Source organism: Lissotriton helveticus, chromosome 3_1 (genome assembly GCF_964261635.1).
Source record: "Lissotriton helveticus chromosome 3_1, aLisHel1.1, whole genome shotgun sequence".
NCBI classification, from domain to species: domain Eukaryota; kingdom Metazoa; phylum Chordata; class Amphibia; order Caudata; family Salamandridae; genus Lissotriton; species Lissotriton helveticus.
This window is the reverse complement of record NC_136061.1, coordinates 1,398,643,299-1,398,656,627: the sequence shown is the minus strand read 5'-3', so window position 1 is coordinate 1,398,656,627 and position 13,329 is coordinate 1,398,643,299. Positions and strand designations below refer to the sequence as shown.

The 13,329-nt window shown below is 47.1% G+C and overlaps 1 protein-coding gene across 3 annotated transcripts in view; it reads right to left on the bottom strand.

Annotated features, from left to right (window-relative positions):
• LOC144824984 (CD63 antigen-like) overlaps positions 1-8,946 on the bottom strand; it is a 79,441-nt gene extending 70,495 nt beyond the window's left edge. For all 3 annotated transcript variants that reach the window (XM_078683908.1, XM_078683909.1, XM_078683911.1), the window contains exon 1: positions 8,792-8,946. In XM_078683908.1, the coding sequence (XP_078540034.1) occupies positions 8,792-8,905 (114 nt within the window). In that variant the 5' untranslated portion in view covers positions 8,906-8,946. The remainder of the gene's footprint in view (positions 1-8,791) is intronic.
• Positions 8,947-13,329: the final 4,383 nt, after the last annotated feature.

Here is a 13,329-nt window from a genome sequence, read left to right as displayed (position 1 = left end):
AGAGACAGCCCCCAACGCCATGGTGAACAGAATAGGTGAGGAAGAGCCCCGCAGGGACTATAAGAACAAGGGTGCAGCAGCAAAGGGACCCAACAAATGGCAAGGCAACCCAGGCCCTCCAGGGAAACAAGCGGGTAGTAGCAAGAAACCATGCTATCGGTGCGGAAGCTGGTCACACAAGGCGCACGACAGGAAGTGCCCAGCATTCCGCGCCAAATGTTTGTACTGCGGCATAGTGGGCTACTATGAGAAGGTGTGTCGGAGGAAGTCCTCGAAGAGGATGGTGAAGTATGTCGGACAGGACGACGAAGAACAAGAGGAAGGCGCAGAGGATGACGTCGTCACAATCATCTACATAGAAGATCAAGCACTAAGCGTAGATGGCCAAGTGTTGAACGTTGACGGCAAGAGAACGATGAAACCGGTCCTGGAGATGCTGATTGGCGGAATACCGATAAAGGTCGTGGCTGACACCGGATCACCCTACACCATCATCCAAAGAGCGGTGTGGGAGGAGAGTTTCGCACCACACTTAGGCCCACAACTGGAGAAGCTAGACATCCGCCCAGTGACGTACAACGGGGACCACATTCCCATGGCAGGATTCAGACCATTAGACTTTAAGTTTAGAGGCCGGTCAGCCTTCTGCAAACTGTACATATCTGAGAGAGGACCCTCTGTCCTAGGATGGCTCGACCAAGGAGACCTGGGCATCGAGCTGGACCCAGGGGGCAAGGAACAGATACTACTCACAGAACCGGGGACCTGGCCCGACCTAGACAAATGGAAGGAAGAGTACCCCAAGGTGTTCGGAGGCACAGTCGGAAGGATGGAAAAATTTGCACACAAGATAGTCCTGAAGGACGATGCAGTACCGGTCGCCCACAGGGTGAGGAATGTGCCTCTGGCGGTGAGGGACGCAGTGCAGGAAGAACTGCTGGATCTGGAACGGAAAGGGATCATAGAAAATATCACGTGCGTGGAGTGGCTTGCACCCCTAGTGGTAGTGAAGAAGCCCAGCAGGAAGATCAGGCTGTGTGTCGACCTACGTGAGTTGAACAAGAGCATAGTGGTGGAAAAGTTCCCCTTACCCCGGATCGAGGAAATGTTGGCCAGAACCAGGGGAGTCAAATGGTATTCCACAATAGACTTAACCTCCGCCTACCACCAGATCGCACTGCATCCGGAAAGCCGAAAACTCGCTTCCTTCATCACCCCATTCGGGTGCTACCAGTTCCGCCGCATGCAGTTTGGGCTGGCCTCGGCGGCTGCGGTGTTCCAAAAGTTGATGCACCAACTGTTCAAAGATACTGAAGGAGTCCAATATTTTCAGGACGACATCCTGGTAATGGGGCGAGACAGGCCAGATCACGACAACAAACTAGGAAAGGTGTTGAAGATCCTTGAGAATAAGGGCCTCACTGCCGAATGGACCAAATGCCGGATAGGAATGGAGTCCGTCACGTACCTGGGGCATGAGATAGGGGTGCGAGGAGTCACCCCAAAAACAGACAATGTGAGAGCCATCTGCGAGGCGCCACCGCCGTCCAACAAGGAAGAAGTCCAATCGTTCCTCGGAATGGCGGAATATTATAGTAAGTTCGTGCAGCACTTCGCATCCAAAACCCATCACATGAGGCAGCTGACACAGGACAACACGGAATTCTGCTGGTCGGAGGCAGCGCAAAATGAATTCGAGATTGTCAAGAGAGGTGGCCGGAGCAGTCCCACTCCAAGGATACGAGCCCCAAGGAACCACGGTACTAACCACGGACGCCAGCGACAAGGGACTGGGCGCTGTCCTTATGCATATTTAAATAAAAAGATTTTGAACATAAAGTGGCATCTGTCCTTCACAATACTTCACCGTTACAAGCACTTTATCCTTGATTTTTTGCCACAGAAGGTTCAAGTCACCGCATATTGAAAAGCGGCTTCAAAAAGACTAGATCCACAGCAGTCAAGTTGCCCTTTACAGTAAAAGAACCTTCAGCCAAGCTGGACTAGTCAGGAAGCAGATACAGTGGGGCACTTAGGTTCATACTAGATCTGGGAAAAAGTTATCAGTGAAACGAAAATTCCCAGCAGATATAATGATGGGGAGCGTTTTTTAGACTTGCCTGTTGCCACTGCCGCTGGGGAGCCCGGGTGGAGAGTTGCTGCCCTTTTCGCCCTTTCACTTGCTGGGATCGCCGCCTGCCTCCCGCTGCCCGCTCCCATTTCCACCTGGGGAAGCGCCGGCCGCCGTGTGGAGTGCAGGACAGGGGACTGCAATCCCCAGCAGCCCACGGGAACCACGTGACCACAGCACAGCGCCAGGAGGCGCATAAAATTACCGACAGTCCTCCCTCGCGGGACGCCGGGCTAAGCCCGGGCAAAGGGCGGGCCCTCTGTGGCCCTCAGAGGCCAGAAGAGGCCAGAAGAGGTCGGGTCGGAACACCCATCCTGGTCTTCTGGGACTAACGTAATGAACTAAGGTATGCTTATCTAGAGGCTAATCATCCAGAGGCTGACAACGAACATCTTTGTCCTTTTCAAGTAGCCCCATTGATGATTAGGATACCCACTGTGCTTTTGGGTCATAAGCTAGTTGCACCATGACCCCTAAAGGGCCCCCCAATCAATCTTCTCAGGGAGGGTCACTCAAGGGGACACTGGACCTGTATATAACAAGGGTAACATCGGCCATTGAGACAATAGAACACAGCCTTCCTAATGATACCACATGCTGCGTACGATCCCCTTCGATTCCTACCGACTCACCAAACTCTTTACTACTTAGGGAACTTAATGCAATTTGCAATACTAGGTACATTCCTACAGAGCAGGGAATTGAACAAACCGGTTCCCCAACGTCCCCTACTGGTATTGGAAGCCCAGAGCCTAGGAAATCCTATCAACCCAATAAAAGTCCCCTGGAAACTCCTGTCGCACTAACAATAAATCTACCATTCAAGCGACAGCACATCCCCAGGTCTCTTCCCAGAGCAGAAAACGTAAAGGTATGGAACATAAGGGGAAACCAGCGAAATACCAAAAAATAAACTCAAGCCCCCCTCCGGTTATTGACACCACCACCCTCGAGACACCCAAAGCACGTCAAACACCGGAAACACCTGTATCCCTCTTACCTTCTATTTTGCTGGTCCATCTAGAAGAACTGGTCAAAACCTTACTATCCCCGCTCATTGAGAGGATAGAGAGAATTGGGGAAAAGCTTTCGAAAATAGATGAAAATACCAAGCCAAACAACCAATCCCAGAGCATAGTTGCTTCAAATAAGCTTGACACCACTGTAAACAGCAACATAGCTCAGAGCCAGCTACTAGTTCCCGTACCATTAGTTTTTAAAAGCAAGGAGGTACCCAAAAAATCGACTATGGCCCCTACCTCTGCTCCCAGAGCAGGGCTGAACAAAGTAGAAATGAGTTGAGGGGTTAGCTGCAATTAATAAATTTATAAACTTACCACCGGAGGCAGCACCCTATGTGTGTGTCCTCTCGGAAGTGCCTGAGCTCACTATCGGAAAAATTGAAGGTCACCAGGACCTTAAAAAAAAAAGTACAGTTTTGGTTGACGAAGAACAGACCTCTTCCATTTAATATCGACGGAAGAATTCTAAATGTGAGAAGGGTGGGGTGGATAGGTTCCCGACCCAAGACCATAGCCAGAGACCTGGTATTTGTTAACTTCAGGGATAACCAGGTCGTCCCATAGCTGCGTAGCTGGGAGCCACAAAGAGGAGATGGGCCAATAGCAACACGGGAATTGTGCGATTTCTACCCCAGAACTGCGTATTTTCCAACCACAAGTTGGAGTGTAGAGGAAAACCACTGGGTTGACAGGAGAGGCCCTGTATCGATCAGCTACCAGCAGATACCCACATATAATCACCAAAACCTACTCCCTGGCTTAGATATGGTGATCCGATAGGATAAGGATATTGCCCCAATCAGTAATCATTAATGCACGGTTAGTATTCCTTTTGTATGATGTACAATATCGCTTTGCCAAAATGTAACGAACCTCAACTTTCGTTTTTAATTGCTTTTTCCTTTAACTTGTAACTATTTTTGGAGGTGTTGACTGTTTATTGTGTGGTCGCAAGGAAAACTGATCTACATTTTTGACTTTGTGTAATATTTTAATGTAAATGAATTTTGTATGCTTTTATGGTTATTAATTTTAACAGAATAAAGTACTTTGACTGATAATGATGGGTGCTGAAAAACAAAGGATGGCTTATTTTGATCCTCGTGACATGGAGCTAATCAAACGCCATGAGGCTTTTCGCACACAGCTCCAAGTATTAATTTGGAACTTTGCAATTTTTTAAATGATGCAAAACGACATTTGAACAAATTTCTATCATGACCATTGGATTAAAAAAAATATATATTAATAGTTATTTAATTTTTAAAATACCCCAAGCAGTCCAGGTGGTAGGGCAAGTCAGCAGATCCATGAACAAGACAGAGCTTCATTTGAACCGGTGGTTCCCCGTGATCAGCACCGGCAAGTAATTGTCAATATCAGCACTATGACAGTCTGCCACAAGGTGTGCGGTCTGACTAATTTAGAGTTGACCATAACAGTTAGTTATTCATTCAATATATATATATTAAAAATTACTATTACGTGCCACCCAAGCCATTCTTATAGCGTTGATGAGACTGAAATAGTCCAAATTGTCACTTGTAGGAGTGTGATGGTAAGTAGTTGTGTTATTACCATCATTGGCATTATTGCAAATGCAATGTGTGGTGCAAGCTGAAGTGGCCTCCTGACGTGAGCCCTGGCACTTATTTTTTTTCTTTTTACAAATTAAACACTTAACTAGACCCACATCATGAGAGTCACTCTCAGCCACACTTGATATTTTTTGGTTAAACCACATTGGATCGTGGGATGGTTACTGATGGCCTTGGCCCTTTTTGCAGGGTCATCCCTGCACTTTTTGCCTTCCTCCTGTATTGTTTGACCTGTTTTTGTTGGTTTTAGGACTCTGGGCACTTTGCCACTGCTGACCAGTGTTATGGTAATTGGTTGTCCATAATTGATATGTTTGCCTTACTAGTAAAGTCCCTAGTAAAGTGCATTATGTGTGCCAGGACTGGTAATGCAAATGCTACTAGTGGGCCTGCAGCACTAATTGTGCCACCCAAAAAAGTAGCCATAAAAAGATCTCAAGCCTGCCACTACAGTGCCTGCGCGCAGTTTGTTAGCTGCCTTGTTGTCCTGACAAGTGCACTCACTTGCCAGGCCTTACCCTTCCCTTCTTATGCACATCAGTCACCCCTATAGTAGGCCCAAGGTACCCCCCTGGGCAGGGTGCAGTGTATGTGAAAGGTAAGACATGTACTGAGGTGTGTACCATGTCCTGACAGTGAAATATAGCCAAATTCATTTTTCACTGTTGCAAGGCCATTTTTGCCCATAGGACAGATTGGGGGATGCTGTGTCCCCTTTGGTATCGCATTGTTCGCCCCAAGTTGGCAGGGTATGGCCAGATGTGGATCCCTTGCTCACTTTGCCACTGGATTCAAGTTAGCCTGGCTGATTAGGGTTATGTACCGGAAACCGGTCCCATGATGCTTGTTTCCGGTACAGGGAAGACATGGCTTGGCAGTTCGAGCTGGACTGTTCCCATGAGGCACAGGGTCAGACTGATTTGCATTTGGCCATGTCTGAACTGGGGTGGTAGCGTGAACTAAAGAACGATGATGGATTAAACCCAGATCAGTTGACTGGGGGTGAGTGTTTGATTTGCTCCAACGCTCTGTCCATCATCCCCTTTGGTATTACATGTTTCCAGCATATCTTCCCATAGGCATAAGATGGAGAGATGGATTTTAAAATGTGTGTTTAAAAACCACGCTTTTAGGAGTGGCTGGTTTCTTGTCTTAACCCATCCTGTGTGCCTCTGCCTGGTTGTGTATTGACTGACTGGGTTTGGATGTGACGGGGTCTGGGGAGTGTCCGAACACCAGAGAGGAGTAGGAGAGACAGCAACAGGATGGCCTGCATTTGATGTGGGGGGGGGGGGGGAAGGAGTAGCTGCCTGGATGTGAAGAGAGCTGTGTTGCTGCCACCAAAGGATGGCTCCACCTCCTGCGGAGTGTCTGGGGCTAAGATCCTCACTATCAAAGGAAGAGGCTGTGCGCTGGCAGGAAGACACCCAGGTCTGGTTTATACTGGGCTCAGAGCCCCTGAACACAAGGACTTCAAAGACAATTATGAGTATTAATGGGAGAACTGAAACCCCTGAAATCAAGACTGAACTCAAGCCTGAAAAAGGATTGAAACTACTTTGTGATCAAGAGGAACCTCTGCCAAGGAAGAACAGCTGAAGAGACTGAAGAGAAGGACTGCCCTTGTTGTGTGTTCTGGGGCTGGCCTGCAGTTTGCTGAGTTGACTAAGGAGAGGACAAGGGACTTTGCTGTGTCCTGTGTCCCCCTGCTTGAAAGGACTTTGCTGTGTGCTATGTCCTGAAGTAACTAGTCTCCAAGGGCCCGAGAGGAGCTGGCTCCCTGTTGTGGAAACTCAGGAACATAAAAGTTTCCAAGTGTGTCTCAGCAATGCTGTGTGCGTGTGCTTTTTGCAGCCTGAGACCGTCGTGAGAATTGCCCCGTGACCATGTGCCCCGGAGCAGTCTTGCACTCTGCTTCTATCAACAGCGTGACCAGAAGTGCTGTGATCGTTAGTGCCATCGGCCCAGACCGTCGTCCCAAGGGGGAGCCGTGAGAAATTACCGCCACCAGCCCAAGCCTGCCTTTGCCAAGGAGAGACCTGTGAACCTTCACCATCGTGGGTCCGAGGTCCCTTTGCCCAAGATCAACGGACTAGCGCTGGGAGCCGATCCACTGTGAGGCAGTCACGTCACTGCGAGGAGGAGCCGCCGCAAACCCAAAGCCACACAGCATGACGCCCAAGTCCCGAGGAGAGAGAGACTGCACGCCCCAGGTAACGCTCAGCGAGCGTGCGTATCGCCACCTGGGGCGGAGTGCGTGCTAGGAGAGACTGTTCTCGGCCTTACAAGTCAGTATGGCGGCCCGTACTCGCGAAGGAGTGGCAGTACCGGGGTCGGATTGGGGAGCTGCACTGTGCTTCCTTTGTACAAGGATTGGCGGTTATTTTGGCAATCGCTAACTGCGAGTAAGCCAGGAGTGGCATAGAGACGTTCACCGCGATCGGTGCTGAATTGTTTTTACAAACCGCATTAGTACGTGCACTAAGAACTGCTTTATTAGTTGCTTTTACGATCTGCATTAGTTCTTGCACTACAAACTGCATTATTACTTGCTTTTACGATTCGCATTAAGGACTGTCTTATTTCTACATTACGAACTGCATTGCATTAGGACTGCATTAGATCATTGTGAACTGCTTGTTAATACCGCAAGAACCTACAAGTGATTGTTGGCTTAATAACTGGCCCAGTGAAATATTACGAATATGCATATGCTGGATATTTTTATCATGTGGTCTCGTATTTCTTCTTGATAAAGATACCGCTATTTTTCTAAATCTGTGTGGTGTCCATTCGTTGCGTTATCACTGTGTTACTGGGAGTGTGGTTGCAAATACTTTACACATTGCCTTGGAGATAAGCCTGGCTGCTTGTGCCAAGCTACCGGAGGGTGAGCTGGGGTTATCTAAGAGTGTGTCCCTCCTTTCCCCAACTAGAAACAAGGTTCCCTATTTGGACTAAGGTACCTACCTCTGCCAACTAGAGACCCCCAGTTCTAACAGTCACTCAGCTTTCCCAGCAAACTAAAAAGCGAGTACTAACACAGTGTTATTTTCGACATGGGTCGATTTGGCAGCATGGCTGTGGGCTGGAACAATTTTCACTGTAAAGGGGCGGGGAGGATGCTGCAATCAGTGTACATCACTGAAGTCAAAGTGATTGTGAAAATGAGCACCCAGAACAAGTATATGAAATGAGTTGCCGCCCATTCATCAGGAGTGTGGTAAGGGCGTTGTATGGGGCTGGAGGTGCATTTTGGAGTACATTGCCATAAATATATTACTAAAGCAACTTGTGGTAGCATCACACTGATTTACCAACCGCACATCTCCCATTGAATGATTGAAATATTCTCAAGATTTGCACAAAGCAGTTAATAGCACACATACGATAATGTGTGAAAACGTGTTTCACAAACATTAATCATTCGCCCATCTCCAAGTAAAGGGTCTTGATTTGTTTTGATCAGGTTAAAATATTTGTATCGCTCTTCAGCATTACAAACAAAAATGCGCTTAACTTGTGCTGCCCTGCTAACAGATCTTGAAATAGCTGTACAGTTAATTTACAAGTATTTAAAGGTTGTTGTTTGACATATCTAAAATCTTTCCTCTCACACTTCCGGTCAGAGTTCGCTTCACAAAATCCCGTAACTTAGCAGCCAGAGAATGTAAAGTAACAGGACGCCTTCATGCACACCTTACCACAAAGTTGGGTGGGACAAGATTACCGTATACAACTGCGCCGTTTTGAAAAGTAGGAGTAAAAGGTACCCCCCTCCCGCCACTTCAAAATAAATCCTTCAGAGCAAGTGGAAGCGATCACAACTCAAACCGTTTATTTCTTTTGGAAGGGAAAGCGATAGGGTAAATGACGCCACTCGAAGCTTTTGTGCGTGCACTTAATTCGCAAACTGTTGTATTCCACTCATTTATACCATTAGCTGATCCGTCCCCAAAATGCAAATGAACTTCGTACACAATCATCGAACACACGCACACCGTAAAAAAAACGTATTAACATGTTAGGGACATTCTCACCAAGTAGAACATGATGACAATAAACAAGCCAACTTTGGCGGCAATTAACCCGCCCTTTGATCTCATGGCGTTAGTTTGCTCCAGGAAGGATACGGTTAACTTTTGCTGCAGCATCAAGAAGGAAGACAGACTGGTCTCCTCCCTTATATAGATTTTGCATGAATTACAAACACGAATGAATATAATCCCAACCGGTATTTTAGATTTTTTCTTTTAGATTTTTTCATTAAAAGGTGCAGTTTTGGTTGCTCAAATCGGACAAGAGAATAATTTAATTTAAAAGTGAAATAAAAATCTCTCCAGGCAGGCCCATATCGCTTTCTTTTCGGCCCCGTCTCACAGCTGCCATGAACCTCCATTTGATATGTGCAGGGTCCGTTTTTCAGTTTAGAGCACGTACCTTGCTGGGATTTACAGTTTTACTTTTAACTTTGAAAATAAGTATAAACTCAAAATCCTCACAGGAAAATCCGAATGTGTCAGAGCGTGTAAATTTCCCAGGTCCCGCCCATTAAAACGCATCCATTTCAAGTTTTCGTTTGTTACATTCTTATAGTTGTAGTCTTATTCATGCGTTTATAAATTAAGGACTACAAGTACCAGAATGCAAAGAAAAGAATTGTGACTGACATGAGCTACTCATGGATGGACCTGGGATATATCTGAGAGCTCTGGAGTGTTGTATATGACAGGGTCGCTATACATAAGCAACCTGTCCTTGGCACTAAAAAATGCATTTATTTAGCAGTTCGTAAGTAAAGCATGCTTTCCTAGCTAAAGTGACCAGATGACTTCATGTGGCCTGGACATCTCTTTTCTATTCCTGGAGTTTGCTTTAACATATCTTGCAAAGATCATTAAAGCCTTTTTATTCGAGGTAATATCTTCTGCTGATGATACTTTTTATTTTTTATTTTTTTTTATTGGAAATGAACAGCAACAATAACATGGTACACAAGGCAAAAAAGGATTGGAAATACAGTCATGGGTCCGCGTACGCGGCGCTTCAGCAATGTAGCTCACATAATCCAGTATAGTGTTTCAATGGGAGGGGGCAGCGAGGAAACCAGCAGCAATACAATATAATCAATATCATGAAATGTCAATCAGGGGGACAAGATGGCATCAGGAAACAAATCTTGAGGAGGGGCACATATATTGCCACGATATGCGTTCCATTGCGACCAGATTCTACCCCACTTCTTGGGCCGTCCACGCGACAGATAAACAGTCTTCTCACGAAACATGCACCAGTCCATATTCTCCGCCCACAATGCTACAGTCGGAGACCTATGGGAACCCCAGAGCTGTGCAATATCTCTTTTGGCAATAGTGTTACCAAGGGTCGCCCAGGTAATCTGTGCCGCATTGTAGTCGTTGGGCTCCCAGACATTCAGGAGGCAGCGCCTAGCCTCTGGTGCTGATGATACTTAGCTAATAATCTCCTTCAATGAAGATCTGACCAAAGCTTGAGGGTGTTTTTTAGCCGGGATGAAGGCAACTGTCGAATGGATGACAGAAATTGCCTTCAGTTAAATGCTGGCAAAACTGAAATCATGTTGTTTGGCAAGGCATAAGAGCTCTGGTCTTCTGATTGATGGCCTTCCAAACTCGGTTCAGTGCTGAGCCCCAAACATGTAGTCAAAAAGCAGACATTCTGCACTCATTGGACTTACCTTCCTACAACCTGGCGGGCACACAAGAGGAACTCTGCCATAAAAGGAACACGCAGGCTAAACAACTAGAATGTGCTTCAGAACGTGCCCCAGAGGACAGCCCCATCCAGTTACAAAAGGAGAACAGAGATATAGGTCCAATATGTATTGAGAGGGTCTCGCAGGTAGAACAAGGTCCAGGAAGGGGAAACAGCCATTACTACGCGGTTTTTACTAGGCGTAGCCATTACATCCCATGCGTTACAATGCATGCGATGTAACAACGCGTAGCGTTTACTACGCATACCATTACATCACATGCGCTTTTATAACGCATGCGATGTAATGGCTATTCAAGTAGTTGTGAGGAAACTGAGGCTGTTTCCTCACAAGGACATGCACCGCCCCTCAGACGATGCTGGAAGCTGGAACCAGGAGCAGAGACGGCGACGCTGGAGAGGAACCACAAGGAAAGAGAGGTAAGGGGGATTGCGCTTGGGGTGGGGGTTACTTTTATAGGGTTTAGGGTAGTGTTAAAGTAGTGTTGTAATGTTTGTGTTTTGTGGGGTTGTGTTTTACGTTTTAGGGTGTTTGTGTAGTGTAGTGTAGTGTTTTAGGGTAATGTCAGTGTTGTAGGGTTATGTGTAGTTGTAGTGTTTGTGTAGTGTAGTGTTTAGGGTTGAGGGTAATGTTGTAGTGTTTGTGTAGTGTAGTATTTTAGGGTTTAGGGTAGTGTTGTAGTGTTTGTGTAGTGTTTTAGGGCAGTGTCAGTGTTGTAGGGTTATGTGTAGTTGTAGTGTTTGTGTAGTGTAGTGTTTAGGGTTGAGGGTAATGTAGTTTTTGTGTAGTGTAGTATTTTAGGGTTTAGGGTAGTGTTGTAGTGTTTGTGTAGTGTTTTAGGGCAGTGTCAGTGTTGTAGGGTTATGTGTATGTAAGGGATCAGCTGCTGGTGTGGTGGGAGGGAGCGAGTCTGACACGTTAAACAGAGATTTTAAAGACGGTCCTGACTCCTTTTGGGAAGGGCTGAAAGTTCCAGGGGGCGTCTATCACGCAGTGGTCGAGCGTTCTCCAGACCGTAAATGTTCTGAGGTCGTCGGGGCTCCAAGACCTCAACTCCAGGCGTGCGTGGAAAGAAAGGAGATAACAAGGAGTCAGTCGGACGTCCCTCGTAGTTAGGAAGGGACCAGGGAGTGAGGGACACCAAGTGAAGGAGTGTGTCTTTAGCGTACCTTATCGTGCCTTTTGTGCTCGTGAGGGAAAGGGTACAGGAGGCTACGCTATGCTAGAAACACTCTCACTCATTTACAGCACATTACGAGTTACCCAGCCCGCCACTTTGCCCCGTACCTTTGCAAGCCACACTCCTCCCTCGGGAGCGTGGCGGGGCGAGTCACCGGGTCGTTGGCCTCCTGGCTTGTAGTCCACAGCTGGGCTCGTCAGGGGTTCTTCTCCGCAGTCCTCCGGTTCCGCTCTCAGTCTCCAGATACGTCCGTCTTCTCCTCCTCGGGAAACACTGTCCGCCGATGTCCGGGTTCCACCCTCTTTTGAGGATGTGACGTTGCAGGCGGGTGGAGTCTCGTCTCCCACGACGGCACAGTTAAAGGAGCCGTGTTCCAATTCCCCATCAGCTCCCCATGTCACTTCCGAGTCTGCGTGCATCCATTCGTCCGGCCAGGGAGAGATCGGCTGTTTGGTGGAAACAGAAAGGTGAACAGCTGACCACCAGTCTTTACACCCTGCGATATCGAGTTCTCCGTTGGGGCTGTCATGGTTCAGTCCCGCCCCGTCACAGTGTAGTTGTAGTGTTTGTGTAGTGTAGTGTTTAGGGTTATGTTGTAGTGTTTGTGTAGTGCAGTATTTTAGGGTTTAGGGTAGTGTTGTAGTGTTTGTGTAGTGTAGTGTTTTAGTGTTTAGGGTAGTGTTGTAGTGTTGGTGTAGTGTAGTGTTTTAGGGTTCAGGGTAGTGTTGTACTGTTTGTGTAGTGTAGTGTTTTAGGGTTTAGGGTAGTGTTGTAGTGTTTGTGTAGTGTTTTAGAGTAGTGTTGTAGTGTTTTTGTGGTATTTTAGGGGTTAGGGTAGTGTTGTAGTGTTTGTGTAGTGTTTTAGGGTTTAGGGTAGTGTTGTAGTGTTTGTGTAGTGTAGTGTTTTAGGGTGTAGGGTAGTGTTTGTGTAGTGTTTTAGGGTTTAGGGTAGTGTTGTAGTGTTTGTGTAGTGTAGTGTTTTAGGGTTCAGGGTAGTGTTGTAGTGTTTGTGTAGTGTATTAGGGTTAAGGGTAGTGTTGTAGTGTTTTTTAGTGTAGTGTTTTAGGGTTTAGGGTAGTGTTGTAGTGATTGTGTTGTGCTGTGTTTTAGGGTAGTGTTTGGGGGGGGTCGTGCAGGGTAGTGTAGTGTTATTGTAGGGAGAGGACTGGGGGTCGGAGGGAGGGTTGTGCAGGGGTAGGGTAGTCACTTACCTTGCAAACTTTAGCCCCGAGTATAGCTTTACCACTCATGCCTTTGCGTTGCAATGGCATGCGTGGTAAAGGCATAGTCGTGGTTAAAGCTTACGATGTAATGGCTTGTTGTTGTCATTGACATCGCGCAGTAATACCCGCGTTGTAATGGCACGCGTTGTATTGGTATGTGATGGAATGACATACATTCCCAGAAAGCAGCCCCCTACTATTGATCTGCAAGAACATTATCCCTCCATCACCGTTGCGGCCTGCAGGCAGAAGGAGAGGATGTAGCCTTACGGCTAGAGCGGTCGACCTCGATGCTGGGGAACCAGGTTCGAGTCTTGGCAACAGCGCTCAACATCCTGTGATTCTGGGCAAATCACTTAATCTCCCCGTGCCTAACAAAAATGAACGTGTCCTCATGTAACAAAACTGGTGCTCATGTAA